Raw genomic sequence first — 20,021 nt, forward strand, 5'->3', positions numbered from 1 at the left:
GCAGAGAAATGTAGCATTCATTGGGAATAACTTCACTCTTTAAACGAATGTGTTAAAATAACACATCTTGTGTCTAGTTAAGGACAACACATAGGGTAATGTACGGTAGATGGTTTCATCGGACGCACGTGCGCTGACGCGATACGCGTCTGGATCCGAACTTTACTTCCGGTTTCGTTTTTTTTAATGGTCTGACTAGTTGCTAAACTGATCTCTTGAACAAAATGCCTCGTCGAAAATAACAAATGTTTTGGTTTACTAGGTAATCTTTATGTTGTTTTTTTTGCTTGTTATATAAATAAACGTTTGTTAAATAAATATACATTTAAAGATTTATACGTTTATTTATTCGTAGCGGAGTTTACCGGAAGTTACGTGCGGAGCAGTTGTTACTGCTGAAACGGTCTATACATTTGAAATTTATATTTTTGTAATTTACACTGAAGTTTTTAAAAATGGCTGAGTTATATTTGACCCATAATGGGTAAATATTGGACAAAACACATGCTGGGTTAAAAATGACAGTGTGTTGGATCGTTGTTACGCAACCATTTGGTATAATAACCCAGCAGTTGGGTTAAAACAATTGGGTCAATTTTAACCCATTGGTGTGTTTTGTCCAATATTTACCCATTATGGGTGAAAAATAACAGCCATTTTTATAGTGTAACATCACATTGTCAGCATTGCACACCCCTTTGGAAATACGATGGTTTGTGCTGAAAAGTTAAATGTGCAGAGCGCGTACCTCCTGGACTAAAGATAAGGACCACTGGTATAGGCCAAAAACATAAAGCACCCAAATAAACACTTTAAAACAAGTTATAAGTTAATGCTGCAAATGTTAATTTATAGTAATGTTATATTAATGTTAATGTTCAAAGTTCAGTTTCACAACATTTCAGAAAATGAAAGTCCACGTACATCACTATGTCTATACTCCATTGTGATGATAGTGATGAGAGTTGATCATGTTGTTTAATAACAGTTCTTAATGTCTTTTGTTGTGTGGTCTTTAAACTTCATATGCGTCATATTCCTTCATATGTTGGTGTATTTAAATTACATTGAGAGGAAAGCAACATGACTGTAGTTTTTGAACCACAACACACTGAACTCAGGAAGCCATTTGCCAAACTTTGTAACATTGCCATCTAGTGGGACATTGCTGTAAAAGTATCAACACGTGTAATTAGCCTAAGGACATGCATACAATAATAAATATCTGCACACAAAATATTGATTTAAATTATTTTATTAGCTCATTGGTAACAAATTTAAACCAGAACAGAGACAGTAAAGTGATACATTAAACATAGGCATAAGCCGTATACGTTTTATCGGTTGTTATGTGTCACCACTGACCAATCAGAATAAAGTATTTCAGAGCAATACTTTTTTTATTTGGCAAGTTGTGTCAACACTTTATATAAAAAAGAGAATGAAATTGTGAAGGCAGATCAGTCAGAGATAATTTAGATATTTAATATTTGTCACATTGTGATATTTCTTATTCTCCACTGATGCCACTGCACAGTTTAAGTTACTTTTTATCCCAGAGCTCTTCAACACAAGCACAGTCTTACACCAGGCACCTTTCTGTCCTCTCTTCTTTATATCAGTGACTTTAAATGTCTCATACGGAGGAATCAGTACCTCTTTCTCATTAGGTAACGGGGAGAATTTTGACACATCAGCACCTTCACAAGTTTTGATTTCAAAACAAGATTCACTTCCAAATTTCATTGCTACATTAGATGTACGAGAGGTGGACACAAATGAACCAAAACGTATCTCTCTGTTCAGAACATTCTCATTAACGGTAAGTTTGGTACCACGATACGTTAATTTGCATCCCTTTTGTGTTTTCTTAAGAATCTGTATTGCTTCAGTCAACAAAAAGTGAAGTGAATACCATTTGTATGTCTTGTCTTTGTATTTCTGTCTAACATCATGATTGAACCTTTCAAATAGTACATGACCAGTATACACATAGATGGCAATTAAATGGTGCATTTTTCAATTTATGTGTTCCAGGGATTTCTCCTGTACTATAAATATAAGCTTCTCCGAATTCAGATATGTCAGAACATGTTTCTTTATTTAGATATTTTTCACTCACTAGGTTTTTCATCTCCTTTCTACAGCCATCATAACGGTCATCAACTGAATCTGGTGCCATATCTAATGGGATTATTTCTTCTTTAACAGGTCGTCTAAAATCCTAAAACAATAATGATAACATCAAATCATCAGTAATAATACTTGTACAATACAGATCCATAATTCAATCTTACATGTCCTAGGACAACTTTACTGGTGACAATGAGAATAAGAGCTGCAGTGATCAACATCTTGATTTATTCTCAATCCACAAATGCACGGTGAATGGAGATCAGGTACAGTATAATAATGTACAGTGAAGAAACTTCAAGACAACGAATACAATATTGTGTTAAAATCGTACATAAAATCTTTACACAAGGCAAACTTTGCACACCACAGTTTCTTACAGTTTAACTAAATATCAGATTATTTCTTCCAACTATCAATTAAAATGTATAGACACCATTTGTGAGACAAACACATTAGCAGTAACAAACCTTATAGATGTTGAGATCTTTAGATGATTTTTAAGCTACATTTAAATAAGCTACATTTATTTACAGTTTTTTACAATTGCTATGACACTTTTTTCAATACTTTTAACAAATTTTCTAAACTCTTAACGCACCAACACACCTAAAACACACAACTGGCAAAACAATTAATTTTATCCTCAAAATCACACATTGTAAACTAAACTCTTACACTGTTTACAAAAACACTGTAAACATGTTTCAGAATCAACTAGTTATACCAGATCACCAACACATGTTCTCTTCCAACAGAAACATTTAGTTAAACCTAAGTAGTACCGGTCAAGATGACTCATCGGGGTTATCAGGGTTTGTTATCAGGGGTAAAGCTGTTTAAATAAGAACTATATACAAAAAAATATACATTTATTTATTTTTTCTACTGTACCTACTTTATTTTATCTTGTCAAGAGATGAGTTGCTACAACAAATGAAGTTGACTTATTTCAACTATATTTTGTAATTTATGACAACTCATTTCAAGGTAAATAATAGTAAATTAAAATGACTTGTATATCCGATTTGATTAAACTAAACAATTTGAGGCAGCAAAGATTTTTTACAGTGTACGTAAGTGACAGAACAGCTAAATATGCAACAAATGCATTTAACTCTGCATATAATCGAGAAAAAAACCTAAATGATTATCATTCAGATAAACTACTTAAAGCTGCAATCCTTAACCTTTATAAAAGCCATGCTTAAATTGAAATGAAAATATGTAAAGGCTGATCAGTCAGATATAATGACATTGTGATATTTCTTAGGCTTGACAGTTTAAGTTACTTTTTATACCAGTGCTCTTCAACACAAACACAGTCTTACACCAGTCATCCTTCTGACCTGTCCTGATATTAGTGACTTTAAATGTCTCATATGGGGGAATCAACACCTCTTTCTGATTAGGAAACTGGGAGTATTTTGACACATCAACACCGTAACAAGTCTGGATTTCAAAACAAGATTGTTTTCCAAAATTAGTTGTTACTTTACGATCAAGAGAAGAGGATGCAAATGAGCCAAAATGAATCTCTGTGTTCTTAACACCTTCAAATTTAACATTGGTACCACTAAAAGTTGACTTGCATCCCGGTTGCGTTTTCTTTAGAGTCTGTATTGCTTGTGTCAACCAAAAATGAAGCGAATACCATTTGAATGTCTTGTTTTTGTATTTCTGTTTACCGGTCCTAACATCCTCATTGAATTTTCTATATACAATAACATCAGTATACACAGAAATGGCAATTAAATGATTTCTTTTCAGATTGTCTTTTGATCCAGAGATGTTGTTTTTACTGTTTCCCCAAACTGTTCCAAAGCCTGCTATGTTAGCACGGATTTCTTTAGGTAAATATTTTGTCTCCACCAATTTTTCCATGTTCCCTCTACAGCCATCATACCGGTCATCAACTGAATCCTCTTCCATATTTAATGGATATGTCTCCCAGACAGCAGACGACTCTGGGCCGGATCCGCTCCGGATCTGTGCCGAAGTCAACAGCTCTGGCGCTGATCTGGTGCGGATCCAGCCCAGAGTCGTCTGCTGTGTGGGCTGTCCGGTGCGGATCCAGCCCAGAGTCGTCTGCTGTGTGGGCTGTCCGGTGCGGATCCAGCCCAGAGTCGTCTGCTGTGTGGGCTGTCCGGTGCGGATCCAGCCCAGAGTCGTCTGCTGTGTGGGCTGTCCGGTGCGGATCCAGCCCAGAGTCGTCTGCTGTGTGGGCTGTCCGGTGCGGATCCAGCCCAGAGTCGTCTGCTGTCTGGGCTGTCTTTTAATACACAGTCTGTCATCCTATATCCAATGAGAAACATTTTAATATGCTTAGTAATAATGTAATCATGATTGTATACTAATATACAGATTCTTAATTCAATCTTACCTGTCCTAGGACAACTTTAGTGGTAACAATGAGAATAAGAGCTGCAGTGGTCAACATCCTGATTTAGTCTGAATCCTCAGATGTACAACGAATGGAGATCAGATATGAATATAATACAGCGAAGAAGCTGCAAATGACAACAAATACAACATTGTGTTATAAATCCAAAATCTTTGCACAACAGAAAACAGCACATCACAACTTTTTATAGTTTTAAATTTACACATGAAGATGCATTCAATATACTTTATAAAGAGCCATTTAAAAAAAAGCAAAAATATTTCTTTAACTCAAGCGTTACATGCCCAGACAGCAGACGACTAGCGTGAATGTCTAATAATATCTGCAAACTATTAGTTAAAATTCACAGGCATCTTTGGTGGACAAAATCATTTACAGTAACAAACCTTTTCAGATGTTCAGACTTCAGGTGATTTTGTTCCAGTATTCTTCAATTTTCAAAGTATCAAAGTTCAGTGAAGTGGATATAATGTTGAGATCTGGCAATGAGCAAGAAACTAAGAGGGTTTGATACTTTTGAAATTAGTAGGCGGGTCAAAGGTTTCCAAGAAAATGACATCTGAATATTTAATGAGTATTTTTTTATAGTTATCATCTGTATAATGAAGGCTAGATGTCTTACAGTGGAGTCTCTAACGTCATTGCCTGGCAGCCATCTATCTCAGACAACTTATAGCATTGTGTTTTAATGGTGCAGGTTCTTTTAAATGACCATAACTTGCTCAATTTAAAAATCTTATGAAAATGATCATACTACGGTATGGCCAGCAGCCATATCACCCTGTAGCCCACGACTGGTTGCACACTGAAGCTAAGTAGGGTTAAGCCTGGTTAGTACTTGGATGGGAGACCTTCTGGGAATACCACGTTGCTGCTAGTGAGACCAGCAGGGGGTGCTCACGCTGTGGTTTGTGTGCGTCCTAACACCCCAGTATTGTGATAGGGACACTATACTTTCAAAAAGCACCGTCCTTCGGATGACAAGTTAAACAGAGGCAGGGGTGGACTGGCCATCTGGCACACCGGCAGGGGCGGATCTACCGGGGTGGCACGGGGTGGCAGTTGCCACCCTAAATAAAAGCATTGCCACCCCATATGCCACCCCAGCGTTGGTATCCTAATATATATAATATATACCCGAGTAGGCTCTTTTAACCAGAAAGGCAATGTAGTTTTTCTCTGCGTGTGATTAGGGGTGGGAGACACATATCTGACGATGATTGGTGTGTGTGTCTTAGAGGGGGTGGGACAACTACATAGCTGATTGTGATTGGCTTAATTTCCATCGTTAGCCAACCAGAGGCAGCAGAGTTCATATACAAGCACGAACAGTCAGTCAGAGCAGAAAGTCTTTTACAGTGTAAAAAAAGTCCGTGCTAGTGATGGGATTTATGGCTCTTTTAGGGGATCCGGATCTTGGCGATCCGTTCCTTTCAAAGAGCCGTTCAAAAGAACGGCTCATTTTGGCTCTTTTTAAATATTTAGTCAGTTTTAAGAAGCCAGCTTGGGGCATCTCAGTTTGTCCTGTAAAACTGTAAATAATCACTGGGAGGAATGATGAGGTTAGATTTGTAGTCAAATCATTAAAACTCAGATATCACACACCAATATCTGAGTTTGAATTATTCTGAAATATTGATCATTACCTCGTTTGTCATGTGTAGACAATATTCCATAGGGTTGCACAACATTAGACAGTGACATCACTATTTTGGATTTACCTTTAGTACAAAGTGTGTGTATGTGTAAAGCTACGTTGACTTATGTTATTCATACAATACCTACTCACAAATAAACATCAAAAACAATGCCGGCTGCAATGAATTTCTGTGCAAAATAGCTTTTACTACAAACACTTCCACAATTTAGAATAAATAAAATGGAAATGTCTACATACAGTTCAATATTACTACTATTACTAATGTAAACTTTGCAAATAGGACATCAGCCCCTTCAAGTCTTAAATGAACAACCCCTGCGCTGGGTGCGCCCCTCCCCCTATAACTGTTCTGTCTCACGGATGAGCTAATTTGTGTGCATCTGTGTGAAACACGCATAGGAAAAAAGAACGACAGAAAGAACGGCTCCCCTCCAGCCGCGACTCGGCTCCCATCGTTCATGTTTGTGAGCCGTTCAAAAGAATCGGTTCGTTCGCGAACGTCACAACTCTAGTCCGTGCAGTCTTGTCAACTTGGTCGCTATATTAAGAAACTTTTTAGACCCCTTTAGCGACTTTATTTAAAACGACTAGGACAAATCTAGCGATCTTTTCTGGCGTGGTTGGAAACTTTTGGAAACTGCCGTGAAAGCATGCATCACCCCATCCAAGGCACTCACATGCAGCCCGGTTCTCGCGCTGCAGTCCATCCGTGATCCGAGTCGCACAAACCCGCGACAACAGAGCGATGGAAAGTACAACGAGCTCAAAACAAAGGTAGCGGACGCAAGCACAAAGTATACAAAGCACAAACGTTACTTTTCCATCGTTGAAGTAAAAGGCAAGAATGTTTATGAATGTGCAACTTATGCCCACGAAGAGAGAGTCTCTTCACGTCTGTAGCAAGTAATTCTGATCTAATAAAGCACCTCACATCATCACATGCTTGAAAAACATTAGTGGGTTCTCTTTAGTGTCTTTAAGTGATTAAGTTGAGCATCACATCAGCAAATCAGAGTACTGAATACGGTCATATTTTACAGATAAATGTTGCATCAGGATAAAAATACAAAAGTTAAACTGTTGATTGTTTAATATTAATATATAAAAACAACTGAACTGCACGTTTGTGTAAGCAGTAAATATCTTTTAAGCAGTTATTTTTAGAGTTAGCTGTTTATGCAGCAGTATAAGCATAAAATAAAAGGCAGACACGCGAGTGTAACTCAGCAAACTGTATTGACAACAGAGCAGCAAACTAGCCGCCAGACAACAACAAGGCATGAGCAATCGACTGTCGATCGCATGATCCAGTACATCCTGTAACATCCCCCTTTACAAATATGAACAAAAGGAATCACCTTTTATACACTTAACAAGAACAAAATACTATATGAACTTTAGGCAGATATTTATATATATTTTTTTTTATGCTGACTGCCATCCTTAGCTTTACGTAAACTGTCACAGTAACATTTATAACATATTACAAATCCAGCCTCTTAGGTGGCTTGGACAATCGGCCAGCCCTAGTATACGTGTGTCCATCTGATGGTGAATGTTTGGCAACGTCAGGTGAAGCCTGTTGCAAGGGCATCACAGGAGGCGAATCAGCAAAGGCTCCGGCAACACTACTATCTGGCATAAGAGGCATCTCAGGTTCACTTGTGTCCAAGGCTTGTGTGGTGGTTGACTCTGCCACTCTCAAGTGCACTCTGTTTCGTCTATATATGGATCCATCCACGTTAACAAGATAAGATCGTGGTGCTACTTTCTGAAGACAGGTGCCGACCTTCCAGAGTGCAGGGTTTTTTTGTGGAAGGGGCTTCATACGGATCTTCTCACCAATGTTCAGTTCCGGCAGATCACGAGCTGACCTGTCATAATAGAATTTTGCCTGCTGCTTTCGCTGTTGAAGCCTCTCAACAACCCCCGTAACCACAGATGGCTCCAGAAGCTTGTTTGTTACTGGAAGAGACGTTTTCAGTCTCTGTGACATCAATCTTTGTGCAGGGCTACTGTCCATGTTTTCAGTTGGGGTGTTTCTCCAATGAAGTATGGCCTTCCAAGGGTCAGTTCTGTCATGCATGGCTTTGCGCAAAAGGTTTTTTGCAATCTTGACGGCTGACTCAGCCTTTCCATTTGATTTTGGATGTCTAGGTGAAGAAGTGACATGGTCGAATTCCCAGCTGGAGGCGAAGCGCTTAAACAGAGCACCGAACTGAGGACCATTATCTGTGATAACTCTATCTGGCTGACCATGTCGAGCAAACTGAGCCTTGCAGCGTTTGATGACCGTCTCTGCAGATAGGTCAGGAAGCAGTTCAATTTCCCAAAAGTCTGAGAAATGGTCCACAATTATAAGGTAGTCCTTTTGCCGATGACTGAATAAGTCCATGCTGACAATCTGCCATGGCCTGCTGGGGATGTCGTGAGATAACATGCTTTCCTTCTGTTGGTTATGTGCAAATTCATTGCAAGTTGAACAGTTACTCACAAAGTCTTTGATTTCTGCTTGCATACTAGGCCAATACAGTGTGTCACGGGCCTGACGATAACATGCGTCGCCTCCTATATGGCTTGAATGTATGCGTTTGAGCATCTCTGGACGTAGTGATTTCGGAATAATGACTTTCTGACCACGGTACAAAATACCATCTTGTGCACTTATCTCATCTCTATAAGGCCAGTATTCTCGGATGATGTGTGTTGTTGTTTCTTTCTCATCAGGCCAGCCTGCCAGGACAATGGTTTTAAGGGCTTGTAATGCTTCATCCCTTTCAGTATGCTCCCTGATTGTCCTCAACCGCTGGTCCGTCACATTCAGGTATTCTGCTTGGTTGATGAGTTGTGCATTTTCCTGCTCTTTTTGCAAATGACATATGGCATGCCTCTGGTAAATGGCTCCCTTGCCTGTACAGTCAGCAGCTGCTCTGCTCAACATGTCACTAATGAACATTTTAGGCCCTGGCTTGTAGACAACTTTGAGACTGTAGTTTTGAAGTGTCATAAGCATGCTTTGAAGCCGCTTGGGTGCGCTGAGAAGTGGTTTGCCAAATATGGTGATCAAGGGTTTGTGGTCAGTCTCTGCTGTGACCAACTCTCGTCCGTACAAGTAATGGTGAAATCTTTGACAAGCGAAGACAATGCTGAGACACTCTTTTTCGATTTGTGCGTAATTTTTTTCGGTGGGAGTCAGTGCTCTTGAAGCAAAGGCGACAGGCTGTCCTTCTTGCATAAGGCAGCACCCAAGACCGCTTTGACTGGAATCACTTTGAACTGTGACAGGCTTGGAAACATCATAATAGCGTAGTACAGGCATGGATGTGGCCATGGCTTTTAGCTTGCAAACTGAATCTTCGTGTTTGGGTAGCCAGTGCCATGGAGTGTCTTTGTCGAGTAAGCGCCGTAGCGGCTCGCAAACAGTAGACAGGTGTGGCATGAATTTGGCTAAATAATTAGCAAAGCCGATGAGACGCTGTACACCTTTAGCATCTGTAGGGTTGGGCATGTCCATGATAGCCCTCACCTTTTCTGGATCAGGCTTCAAGCCGGTGGATGAAAGAATGTGACCGTGGAACTTCACCTTGTTTACTTTAAATTGCAACTTCTTTAAGCTAAGTCGTAGTTTCACCTCTCTGCAACGGTCCAACAGGGCCTGAAGCTTGTGATCATGATCCTTTTCAGCTTGCTGGTCCGTGTCCCCGCAACCAACGACAAGAATATCATCTGCGATGGGCTCAATGCCCTTTAGACCTGCTAATAGTTCATGCTGTTTCCGTTGGTAGACCTCAGGTGCCACAGACACACCAAATGGTAGCTTTAGCCACCTTTTCCTGCCCCATGGGGTCCAGAATGTGGTCATGAAGCTGCTTTCTTGGTCGAGCTTGCACTGTAAGAATGCATGTTTGGCATCCACCAACGTGAAGATCCTTGCTTTAGGCAATTTGTACAAAACATCCTCCAGGGTTGGCATGATATAATGAGAGCGTTTCAGAGCTTTGTTCAGAAACTTTGGGTCTAAGCAAATTCTCAGCTTGTCTGGTTGTTTCACTATCACCATGTTGCTGATCCAATCTGTTGGCTCTGTAACATCTGTAATATGACCCTCGGCCTGATATGCGTCCAGTTGGGCTTTGACTGTTGCTTTCATAGCAATTGGAACATTTCGTGGGGCACACTGTATCGGTGTTACACTGGGATCCAGCTCAAAATGGACCTCACCAGGCAGTGATTCCACAGGCAAGTTGAACACATCACTGTATTTGTCAATTAACTGTTCCTTAGTCAGAGGCTCAGACCGTTCATATCCAATTTTGAGCACGTCGTCTGGTATTGTGAACTGCATAAGGCCTAGCTGTTCACAAGTTGAGCCTGAGAGAAGTGGATTTTGACTTGTTTCTACTATCTCAAAAGACAGCTCATATTTCTCTCCTTTAACCACACATTCTGTGTCAAGAATTCCCATGGAGTCCAGCGACTCACCTGAGTACAGCCGTAGTTTGGCGCTACTAGGGCGGAGAGGTGTGTGTGGTGCAACCTTTACTTTATCCTTGTAGCTCATCACATTACATGTTGCTCCTGAATCTAACTGACAACGCAGTGACTTGCCATGTAATTGCAGAGAAACAAACCATTTCTTTCCTTTCATGTTCACTGTGCTAATGGACTCAACTGTGTAAATATCATCATCACTGTCTCTAACCGGCTCCTTAGAATGTTCAATGCAGTGAAGCTTCCCCTCTGTAGATCTGCTTTTACTTTTCAGGCATACTTTGGCAAAGTGATTGTCAGTTCCACAAAGTCTACATGTTTTGCCATATGCTGGACAGTAATCCCGGCCTCTTGAATGCACATTACCACAGTATCGACATGTCTTGCTTGTGTCTAAGAGTCTTGGTGAATTACTCTGCATCCGCTGGTTAGGCCTGAATGGTTTCCTAGCAACAGTGTGAACCGTTTCGGTTGCAGTTGGCATGCATGCTGCGTCCATCGCTCTCATATGCATAGCTGTCTGTTCAGCTGTGCGACACATCTCAATGGCTGTGAGCAGCGTTAAATTTTTTTCACTTAACAACCTGCGTCTGGTTCCTTCATTTATAATGCCCAGTACAATTTTGTCTCGAATCATTTCATCCTTTAATCCACCATAATCACAAGTCGTTGCTTTTTCTCTCAATCTTGTCACAAAATTGTCTATGGACTCCCCTTCCTCCTGTTTACAACAGCCGAACACGTACCTCTCATAAATGACATTTCTGGCAGGTTTGAAGTATGCTTCCAATGCATCTAGGATGATTTTAATGTCTCTCTGTTGTTCAGCTGTGAGATTCAGATTGTGTCGGTAAACATGTCTGCATTCAGATCCCATCACACTTCTCAATGTAGCAGCTTGTACTTCCCTGGTCTTTTCAGCCAGGCCAGTGACCAGCGCATAATCCTCGAACTCGGCTCTGAATAAGTCCCAGTTAGCGCTCCAGTCTCCGTTCATGTTCATCGGTAATGGCGGAGGTATATTAGCCGGTACGCCGCTGGACGGGCGAAGCGCGGCCGCAGCATTATCAGCGTCCATAATCGTTAACTCCTTAGGTCGAAATCAACAAACACAGCGTAAACTTAAAACGCACTAGGCATCTTCTGACACCATGTTTATGCAGCAGTATAAGCATAAAATAAAAGGCAGACACGCGAGTGTAACTCAGCAAACTGTATTGACAACAGAGCAGCAAACTAGCCGCCAGACAACAACAAGGCATGAGCAATCGACTGTCGATCGCATGATCCAGTACATCCTGTAACATTAGCCCGTCATGTCTTGTTAGCTAGTGCAGCAATCAAAATATTCCATACGTGCAGGGCAGGACTTACCAGGGTGGAGGCCCCTGGGCTTGAATACATTTTGGGCCCTACACTCTCAGAACAAAAGGTACAAAAGCTGTCACTGGGACGGTACCCTTTAAATGGGTCCTAATATTTACCATTTAGGTACAGATATACTGTAGGTACATTTGTACCCATTATATGCACTCTTTAGGTACAAAGGTGTACTATTTGAAAGGGTACCACCCCAGTGACAGCTTGTGTAAATTATCTTCTGAGAGTGCACATACAGTAAACAACCTAAAATAAAAAATATATCATAGAACAGTATTTTAGGGAAGTTTCCCGACAGGGTTTAGATTAATCCAGCACTAGGCCTATTGCTAGGTTATATTAGGGCATTCAAGTAGTTTTTACAAACAAACTTTACAAAAAACATTACTGGTGTGCGTCTTGACACAAAATAATGGCAATTATATATGTTAAGATATATCAGTGCAAGATGTGTTTAAATTAAGACAGATCAAACATGCATTTTAGTCTGGGACTAGGACAAGACCTGACTAGGAAACTGCCCCTATATCTCTATAGCAGAACATAAGCCCAGTCTAAAATTAAATCATGTATTTTAAGGGATGTCAAAAATCCAAATTAATCAAGCACATTTAAAAATACCCCATAACAACATTTAAAATCATTGTGTTAGACTTAGCTTAAGAAAAGAATGATATGTCTTGATAAACATTCACCTTACACATCATATAATAATGTATAATCAACAAGTGTATTTTTGCATATAGCCTACAAGTGGTGCAGTGTTTAAGAATGAAAAAGATAAGATTTTAGGATGTTATTTAATAATTATGACAAGACCATAGTGTAATATTAGACACCAACCTTGAACGTAGATAGAAAAATGAACACTTTTCAGAAGTTTAAACTGTGAATCTGGTAGTAGATTATATCAAAAACCATCAGGACATCAACATGGCCGTAATTTAGTGCATCCTCACCTCCAGATGAAGTAATAAACTGGACTGATGATTTAAATGTTGACATAATCATATGTGCGTTTGTCACAAGCCAAGGGCGGGCCGCTAATGTTTAAGCCACGCCCCTTCTAAACTTCCACCTCGAGGAGGTCCCCAAAACCAACCCAATGACCAGACAACAACGAGGAACAGGTAAGTATAAAAATATTCTTTATTTAAATATTTAAAAAGTACTGGGGATTGGGAAAAAGGGAAATTAAAACTAAAGTCCGGCTCTGCCTTCCAGGGGGGGCCACGAGCAAGTGAGTGACAGGGGGGTGGGGGGTTGCGTCGGGGAACGGGCTCCCGCCTCTGGTTCCCTCTGCCCGTGGCGCGCTCCTCTTCCTTCCTGGAGGCAGAATAAATCAAAGTCAGTGTTTGTATGAGCTTGTTCCTATTCCGTGTACCTGTGGCTCGCTCGAGGCGGTTCACCGCCTATCTCGCACAGCTCCTCGCTGATCGACTCACTCTCCTTCCCTGCTCTCTCCTTCTCCACAGATGATTGCTGGGACACCAGGACACAGTGACTCGGCTTCCAATGGTTTCTCTCACCTCGTCGCTGACTACAGCTTTGGGTAGGTATGGTTCTCTCCACAGTTCGTTATCTCGACATTCACGCTGTCTCTCTCTCTCCACAGATGACTGCTGGGACACAAGGGCACAGTGAATCGGTTTCCAATGGTTTCTCTCACCTCGTCGCTGACTACAGCTTTGGGTAGGTATGGCTCTCTTCGCAGTTCGTTATCTCGACATTCACGCTGTCTCTCTCTCTCCACAGATGACTGCTGGGACACAAGGGCACAGTGAATCGGTTTCCAATGGTTTCTCTCACCTCGTCGCTGACTACAGCTTTGGGTAGGTATGGCTCTCTTCACAGGGCGTTATCTCGACATTCACGCTGTCTCTCTCTCTCCACAGATGACTCGTCGCTGACTACAGCTTTGGATAGGTATGGCTCTCTGCACAGCTTTCACGACACACTCCTCTTCCCTGTCGATTAGGCAGTTTTAACAAGTTGTATTTCACTTAACAGGGTGCGGACTTACGGTGGCTGGCTATGCGGTGCGTCAACTGAACGGTGGTTTCCTAGGTGGCGCCGGGGGCCAAAACCCTCTCGGCGAGCTCGTTGGTCTATAGAGGGGCGAGAACCGTCACGCCGGCACACCGGGTCGAGCGCTGCCCTTTCCTCGAGACCCGTTGGTCGATCGAAAACTGGACCGGGGCGCCCTTTCGTCGAGACCTCGGGCCGGCGGATCTCCTTCGCCTCAGGCTCTATGTTGATCAAAAAGACACAGGTAAGGGAACAATATCATGGATAATACTCACGCACCGTCAGTAGCACAGTTCTTCACCGCCACTCCTAAGCTCAAGTCCGCCGAGCGTTTGGCTGGGAAAATACTTCGAGATACCACTCCGTGATTTGAAAACTGAAACACACTCTCAGCATAATCATGTACAGGTCTTACTCTAGGACCGTTCTTTCCTCTTCGTCGTCTCAAGAGCGAGTGACTGGAGGCGGGGGTACGTCAGACAAGACAACAGCAATCCCACTGCAATACACAGCATTACACGGCACCACTTCAAGTGAAAATTTCCACATCCAAAACTCACCCACCACTCAGTGCACACATTAGACGCCCGTCTTCCTGTACTTTGCTCTGGACGAGAAGGTAGCGATGGTGACACGGCCTAGTGTTGGTTTTCGTCGCTGGAGTTGGTTTCCTCACACAGACCCTTCGGCTCACCCACCACACTAGCTCAGGGGTAGGGCCTTCCACTCTCTTTCAGAAACACTCAGAGAAACATACAGGTCAATCATATACACAGCACTCCCATAAGAGGGTTTCCATTACTCACAACTGCTGTAATTTCTCCGTTTTAGATTGCCTTCACACTGCAACAAATTTCAGATGCACAGATAGGGCGTTTTCCAGCCACCATCAACACTTTTCCACAGACGTATACTCACAACGGTGCGTCTTGCCTTCGTTTCTTTCCTCCAAGATCAGCATTCGTTTAATCCCTCCACCTATAAGGTCTTCGGTATCTTCCTCAATGTAAGTCTAGAATCCAGACGAGAGAGAGAGAGCAATACAACAATCCAGCACAGCGTACCCGGTGAGCCTAACTCAGCGCTCCATACACACCAACAACAGGGATACTAAGCACCCAAACTGTGGTTCAAACTGCTCTAAAATACTCTCCTGAATGTCGTCCTCATCCAATCACCCGGCGCTCCTGTCAATAACTCTCAGCTGTATGTAATTCAGCTGATTACAGCGTCCGCGGCGCTACCGGATGTCCGGTGTCTTCTCTTACCGGCCCGGGCGGAAACATCCGGGCGGAACCAAACTTGCCCAATTTTTGGTTCCGCCTAAAAGATCGTCACTCCTGTGACATCCTCCCCCGCCAATGCATTCTAGTCCCTGGAATGCCTCGGCGTCGTCCACTCACCGTACCGGGCAGGGGGGCGTCCTCGGCTCTCCCGTTGGGAGCGTCTCACGGGTGACTCGGGTTCGACTGGCTCGGGTACTACCTCTGGTTGCATCTGGGCCGCCGGGGGTTCAACCGGCTCAGGTACCAACTCAGGCGGTATCTGGGCCACTGGGGGTTCAGCTGGCTCGGGTGCTACTTCTGGCTGCCTCTGGGCGGCCGGGGGTATCGCCACCTCAGGTCGACCTGGTACCACAGCCCATCCCTCCATCCAGGGGGCCGCCGGTACTGGCTCTGTGGGCCCCTCTATCACAGCCTCGGGGTAATTCGGACAGGGGCGGAGCATGTTCCGATGTACTACGCGTTCGGGGCCAGATTTTCCTTCGGGCCGAATGGTGTACACCGGCTGTCCCGGTCTCTGCTGCTTGCACACCACATACGGGATAGCCTCCCAGCGGTCGCTTAGCTTTCCCTTTCCTTGCCGCCGGTTATCCCTCGCCAGAACCCTCTCACCTGGTAACAGGGGGGCATCTCGAGCGGTCCGATCATACAAGCGTTTGTTCCTCTCTCCTGCCATCTGTATCTTCCTAGAAACTTGTTCGTACGCAAAGTGTAAGCGCTGGTGATGGCGCCCCACCCACTCCGTCACACTCACTTCTTCCCGGTCTGCTGCGACTCCCAGGACCAGGTCAGTGGGCATCCGTACGTGCCTGCCGAACATCAGGTAAGTAGGGGCATACCCCGTCGTGCTATGAACACTGTTATTATATGCTTGCAAAAGGTTTGGTAAAGCACTCACCCAATCGCTCTGCTGCCGTTGATCTAAAGTCCCCAGTAGCCCCAATAGGGTCTGATTGAACCTCTCACAGCTTCCGTTCCCCTGGGGATGATACGACGTGGTGTGGGTTTTGGTACATCCATACAACTGGCATAACTCACGGATGACCTTGGATTCAAAGTTTGCCCCCTGGTCGGAGTGCAGGAACTCGGGACACCCAAATGTCTGGAACACATTTCGCCATAGAGCTGTGGCGGTGGTGTTGGCTGTCTGATCGAGCGTCGGGACTGCCCAGGCGTATTTAGTGAATAGGTCAGTGATTACCAGAATATTTTGATATCGATCTTGAGGGCGGCCCAGCGTCAGGAAGTCCATTGCCATTATGTGGAGGGGGGCTTTCGCGTGAATGGGTACCATCGGTGCTCGGGCCTCCCGTCTGGATTTAAACAGCATGCACCGGGGGCAAGCTTGAATTAAGTCGTGCACAGACGCCTCCAATCCCGGCCAATAGAAGAATCTACGCAGTAGGGATACGGTCCTCTCCTGTCCCTGGTGTCCCAACTGGTCATGATAGACTGAGACCAGTGCGTTTACCTGGTTGGCAGGCACCACGATCTGGCACACTTCTTCGCCCACTTTCGGATCGCGGGTCTTCCTACAGAGCACTCCCTCCTGTAGCTCCAGCTTCTCCCACTGTCCCAACAACTTCTTTCCAGTCTCTGTCTGGGCCAGCCTCTCCGCTGGCGTGGGCCGTCGGCCCTGCTCTACCCACGTCCTCACCTGACACACGTCCCGGTCCTGGGCCTGCCTCTCTATCCAACGGCGGGGGTCCCACCCCCAGTTCCCTGGTGCAACTTCCTGCTGGCCTCCTGGCGCCTCCACGGCCCCTATCATGTAGCCCTCCTCACGGCTATTCTCCCTTCGATACCCCTGATGCCTGGGGCTCTTTCCCTCTGGTAGTCTGGAAAGGACGTCCGCGTTCGTGTGCTCTCGTCCAGGCCGATACTGCAGCTTGTAATCGAAGTTGGCCAGCTGAGCCACCCATCGTTGCTCCACGGCCCCCAGCTTCGCCGTCTGTAAATGTACTAGAGGGTTGTTATCGGTGATGACTGTCACCTTAGCTCCCCAAAGGTAGTCCTTGAACTTTTCGCTCAAGGCCCACTTCAGGGCCAGCAGTTCCAGCTTGAAGGAGCTGTAGTTCGCGTCGTTCCTCTCTGCCGGGTGGAGACTCCGGCTCGCATAAGCGATCACCCGCTCCGTTCCCTCTTGCCGTTGGGCCAATACTGCCCCCAGTCCCAGGTTGCTCGCGTCTGTATATAAGACAAAAGGTTCAGAAAAGTCAGCATACGCCAAGATGGGAGCCTGTAACAACTCCTGCTTCAGCCTCTGAAAAGCCATCTCACAATCATTGTCCCAGTTAATAGAGGGCGATCCACGGCCCCGGCTTCGTCCCGTGCCAACCAGCAACTGGTTAAGAGGCTTGGCAACCTTCGAGAAATCCTTAATAAATCTCCTATAGTATCCCACGAACCCCAGAAAGGATCGTACTTGCCTCACAGTCTTAGGTGCGTCCCAATCCTTTACTGCAGCGACTTTCTCGGGGTCCACGGCCACCCCCGCTGCGCTGACCACATGGCCCAGGAACTTCACTTCCCGCCGCAGCAAGTGGCATTTGTCCGGCTGCAGCTTCAGCCCGTACCTTTCCATGGCGCGGAAGACTTCCTCTAGGTGCCGGAGGTGGGAATCGAAATCTGGGGAATACACAATCACATCATCCAAATATACCAACACTGACTCCATCAACTGACCTCCAAGACAGCGTTGCATCAAGCGTTGGAAGGTGGCCGGAGCGTTGCAGAGCCCGAAAGGCATCCGGTCCCATTCAAATAGTCCGAACGGGGTCGTGAAGGCGGTCTTCTCCCGGTCTGCCTCGGCTACTTGCACCTGCCAATATCCACTGGCCAGATCTAAGGTGGAATACCAGGCCGACTGCGTAAGGCTAGCGAGGGAGTCTTCGATTCGTGGCAAGGGGAAGGCGTCTTTCTTAGTTACCAGGTTCAGCTTGCGATAGTCAACACAGAACCTCCAAGCTCCTGTCTTCTTTTGTACGAGCACGATGGGGGCCGCCCAGGGACTACTACTTTCTCGGACAATACCCCGGCTCAACATGCCCTGCAGGAGTGTACGTACTTCCGCATACAAGGTAGGTGGGATCGGTCTATATCTCTCCCTACTTGGCCCTGCATCCCCGGTGGGGATGTGGTGTTCCACCACCCTGGTGCACATGTAGTCCTCGTCGTGCCTCGCAAACACATGTTGCCACTTCCAAAGGAGTGCCTGCAGTTTCTGTGCCTGCACCTGTCCCAGGTCGTCCCCTTGCAGCGACTCACCCGCTAGGTGCTTTGGCACACCTCTCCCCTGGTTACTCACTGGGGCATTCATTTGGGTCAGGGCCACCTCGATCACAGTGGGGCACACCTGACGAAAACTGACGTCCCTCTCTTCCCTCACCTGGTGAGGTGTGACCATCGTCAGCCGAGCCAGTCGTTGATGCCGGTATAATTGTACCGCATAAGGGTGCTCGTTTCGTACTCTTACCGGGATTCTCCCCCGGTGGACCGCTGCTAGTCCCCGTGCTACCTCCACTTGTGGACAGTCTGTATGTGGCTCTACCAACACCCACTCCTCTGGGTTCGCTTTCCGAAGGGGCACTCTTGCCCATACGATAGCCTCACTCCTAGGGGGAATAGACAAAGCAAAACGACACATTACTCTTCCCACTTCCTCCCGATCTCTACGAACCTGATTCAGTTGGACCCGACGGCAGTCGGCCATTACACGCTCCCACTTGGGTCTCTCAGTAGGTGAGATCCTCGGACCAGGCCTAGCCTGGAATATCTCCTCCCAGCATTCGGAGAGGACATTCATGCCCAATAAGGCTCGGTGGGCGCCCAAACACTTATCTTCGACAATGATCACACCTTTTTGGGGGACGACTACCCCATGCACCTCAAGATCCGTCAGGCGATAGCCAATGTAGGGGATTTCTAGGCCATTAGCGCCCTTCAACGTCAGCCAGGGGGCCTCCGCTCCTTTTGTTCCTCCCTGTCCGAATATCTCCTTGGAGAGGCTTTCTGCGAACATCGTTACCTGCGAGCCCGTGTCTACCAGGCACTGAATCCATTTGCCACACACTTTTACTTCTGCCACCGGGCTATGCCCGACCATCTGTTGCCTAGAGCTGTCCCTTCTTCCCGGGTCTTCTCGAGGGGTCCCGGCCACACGACCCACTGTGGCCGGTCGTCCTAAAAACCCCCCTCTGATGCCCTGCGGGGCCCACACTGACGGCTATAATGTCCTGGCTCACCACACCGGTTGCAGATCGGCCGTCCCTGCTCATCCCATTCGAAACGGGGCCGAACATAGCGGTTTGGGCGTCCAGGTGGCTCCCGGCTGCGTCCAGGTGGCTCTCGGCTCCTCTCCGAGTATGCTCGCTCTCGGGGTGCCGGCCTTGGTTCCTCCCGCGCCTTACCTTGGCGCAGCTCTCCCAACAGAGCACTAGATAATTCTGACATCTGTTCCCGGACATCCTTCAAGAGTTCTGCTTTCAGAGCCTGCTTCCAATCCGCGCGTTCTGGTTGTGTTGGCACGCTCTCATTTACAGCCGCGCATACTGGGGTCTCACTCACCTCTACCTCATCGCCCTCCAGAGCTAGCGCCTCCTTCCTTAGATCTTCAAATGTGAGGCCGGGGTCCCTCCGAAAC

General features: G+C 45.3%; 2 protein-coding genes across 2 annotated transcripts; both read right to left on the reverse strand.

Moving 5' to 3' along the window:
- Positions 1 to 1,300: 1,300 nt before the first annotated feature.
- Positions 1,301 to 2,354, reverse strand: LOC129424019 (NAD(P)(+)--arginine ADP-ribosyltransferase 2). The gene is given in 3 exon segments (XM_073864935.1): positions 1,301 to 2,014; positions 2,016 to 2,224; positions 2,298 to 2,354. Coding segments are annotated over 3 exon segments (816 nt in total). The 3' UTR covers positions 1,301 to 1,464.
- Positions 2,355 to 2,901: 547 nt separating this feature from the next.
- Positions 2,902 to 4,182, reverse strand: LOC141362869 (NAD(P)(+)--arginine ADP-ribosyltransferase 2-like). The gene has a single exon (XM_073865132.1). The coding sequence runs from the start codon at positions 4,063 to 4,065 to the stop codon at positions 3,403 to 3,405; it is 663 nt and encodes a 220-aa protein (XP_073721233.1). The 5' UTR covers positions 4,066 to 4,182; the 3' UTR covers positions 2,902 to 3,402.
- Positions 4,183 to 20,021: the final 15,839 nt, after the last annotated feature.

This window comes from Misgurnus anguillicaudatus, unplaced genomic scaffold (assembly GCF_027580225.2).
Source record: "Misgurnus anguillicaudatus unplaced genomic scaffold, ASM2758022v2 HiC_scaffold_29, whole genome shotgun sequence".
Lineage (NCBI taxonomy): Eukaryota > Metazoa > Chordata > Actinopteri > Cypriniformes > Cobitidae > Misgurnus > Misgurnus anguillicaudatus.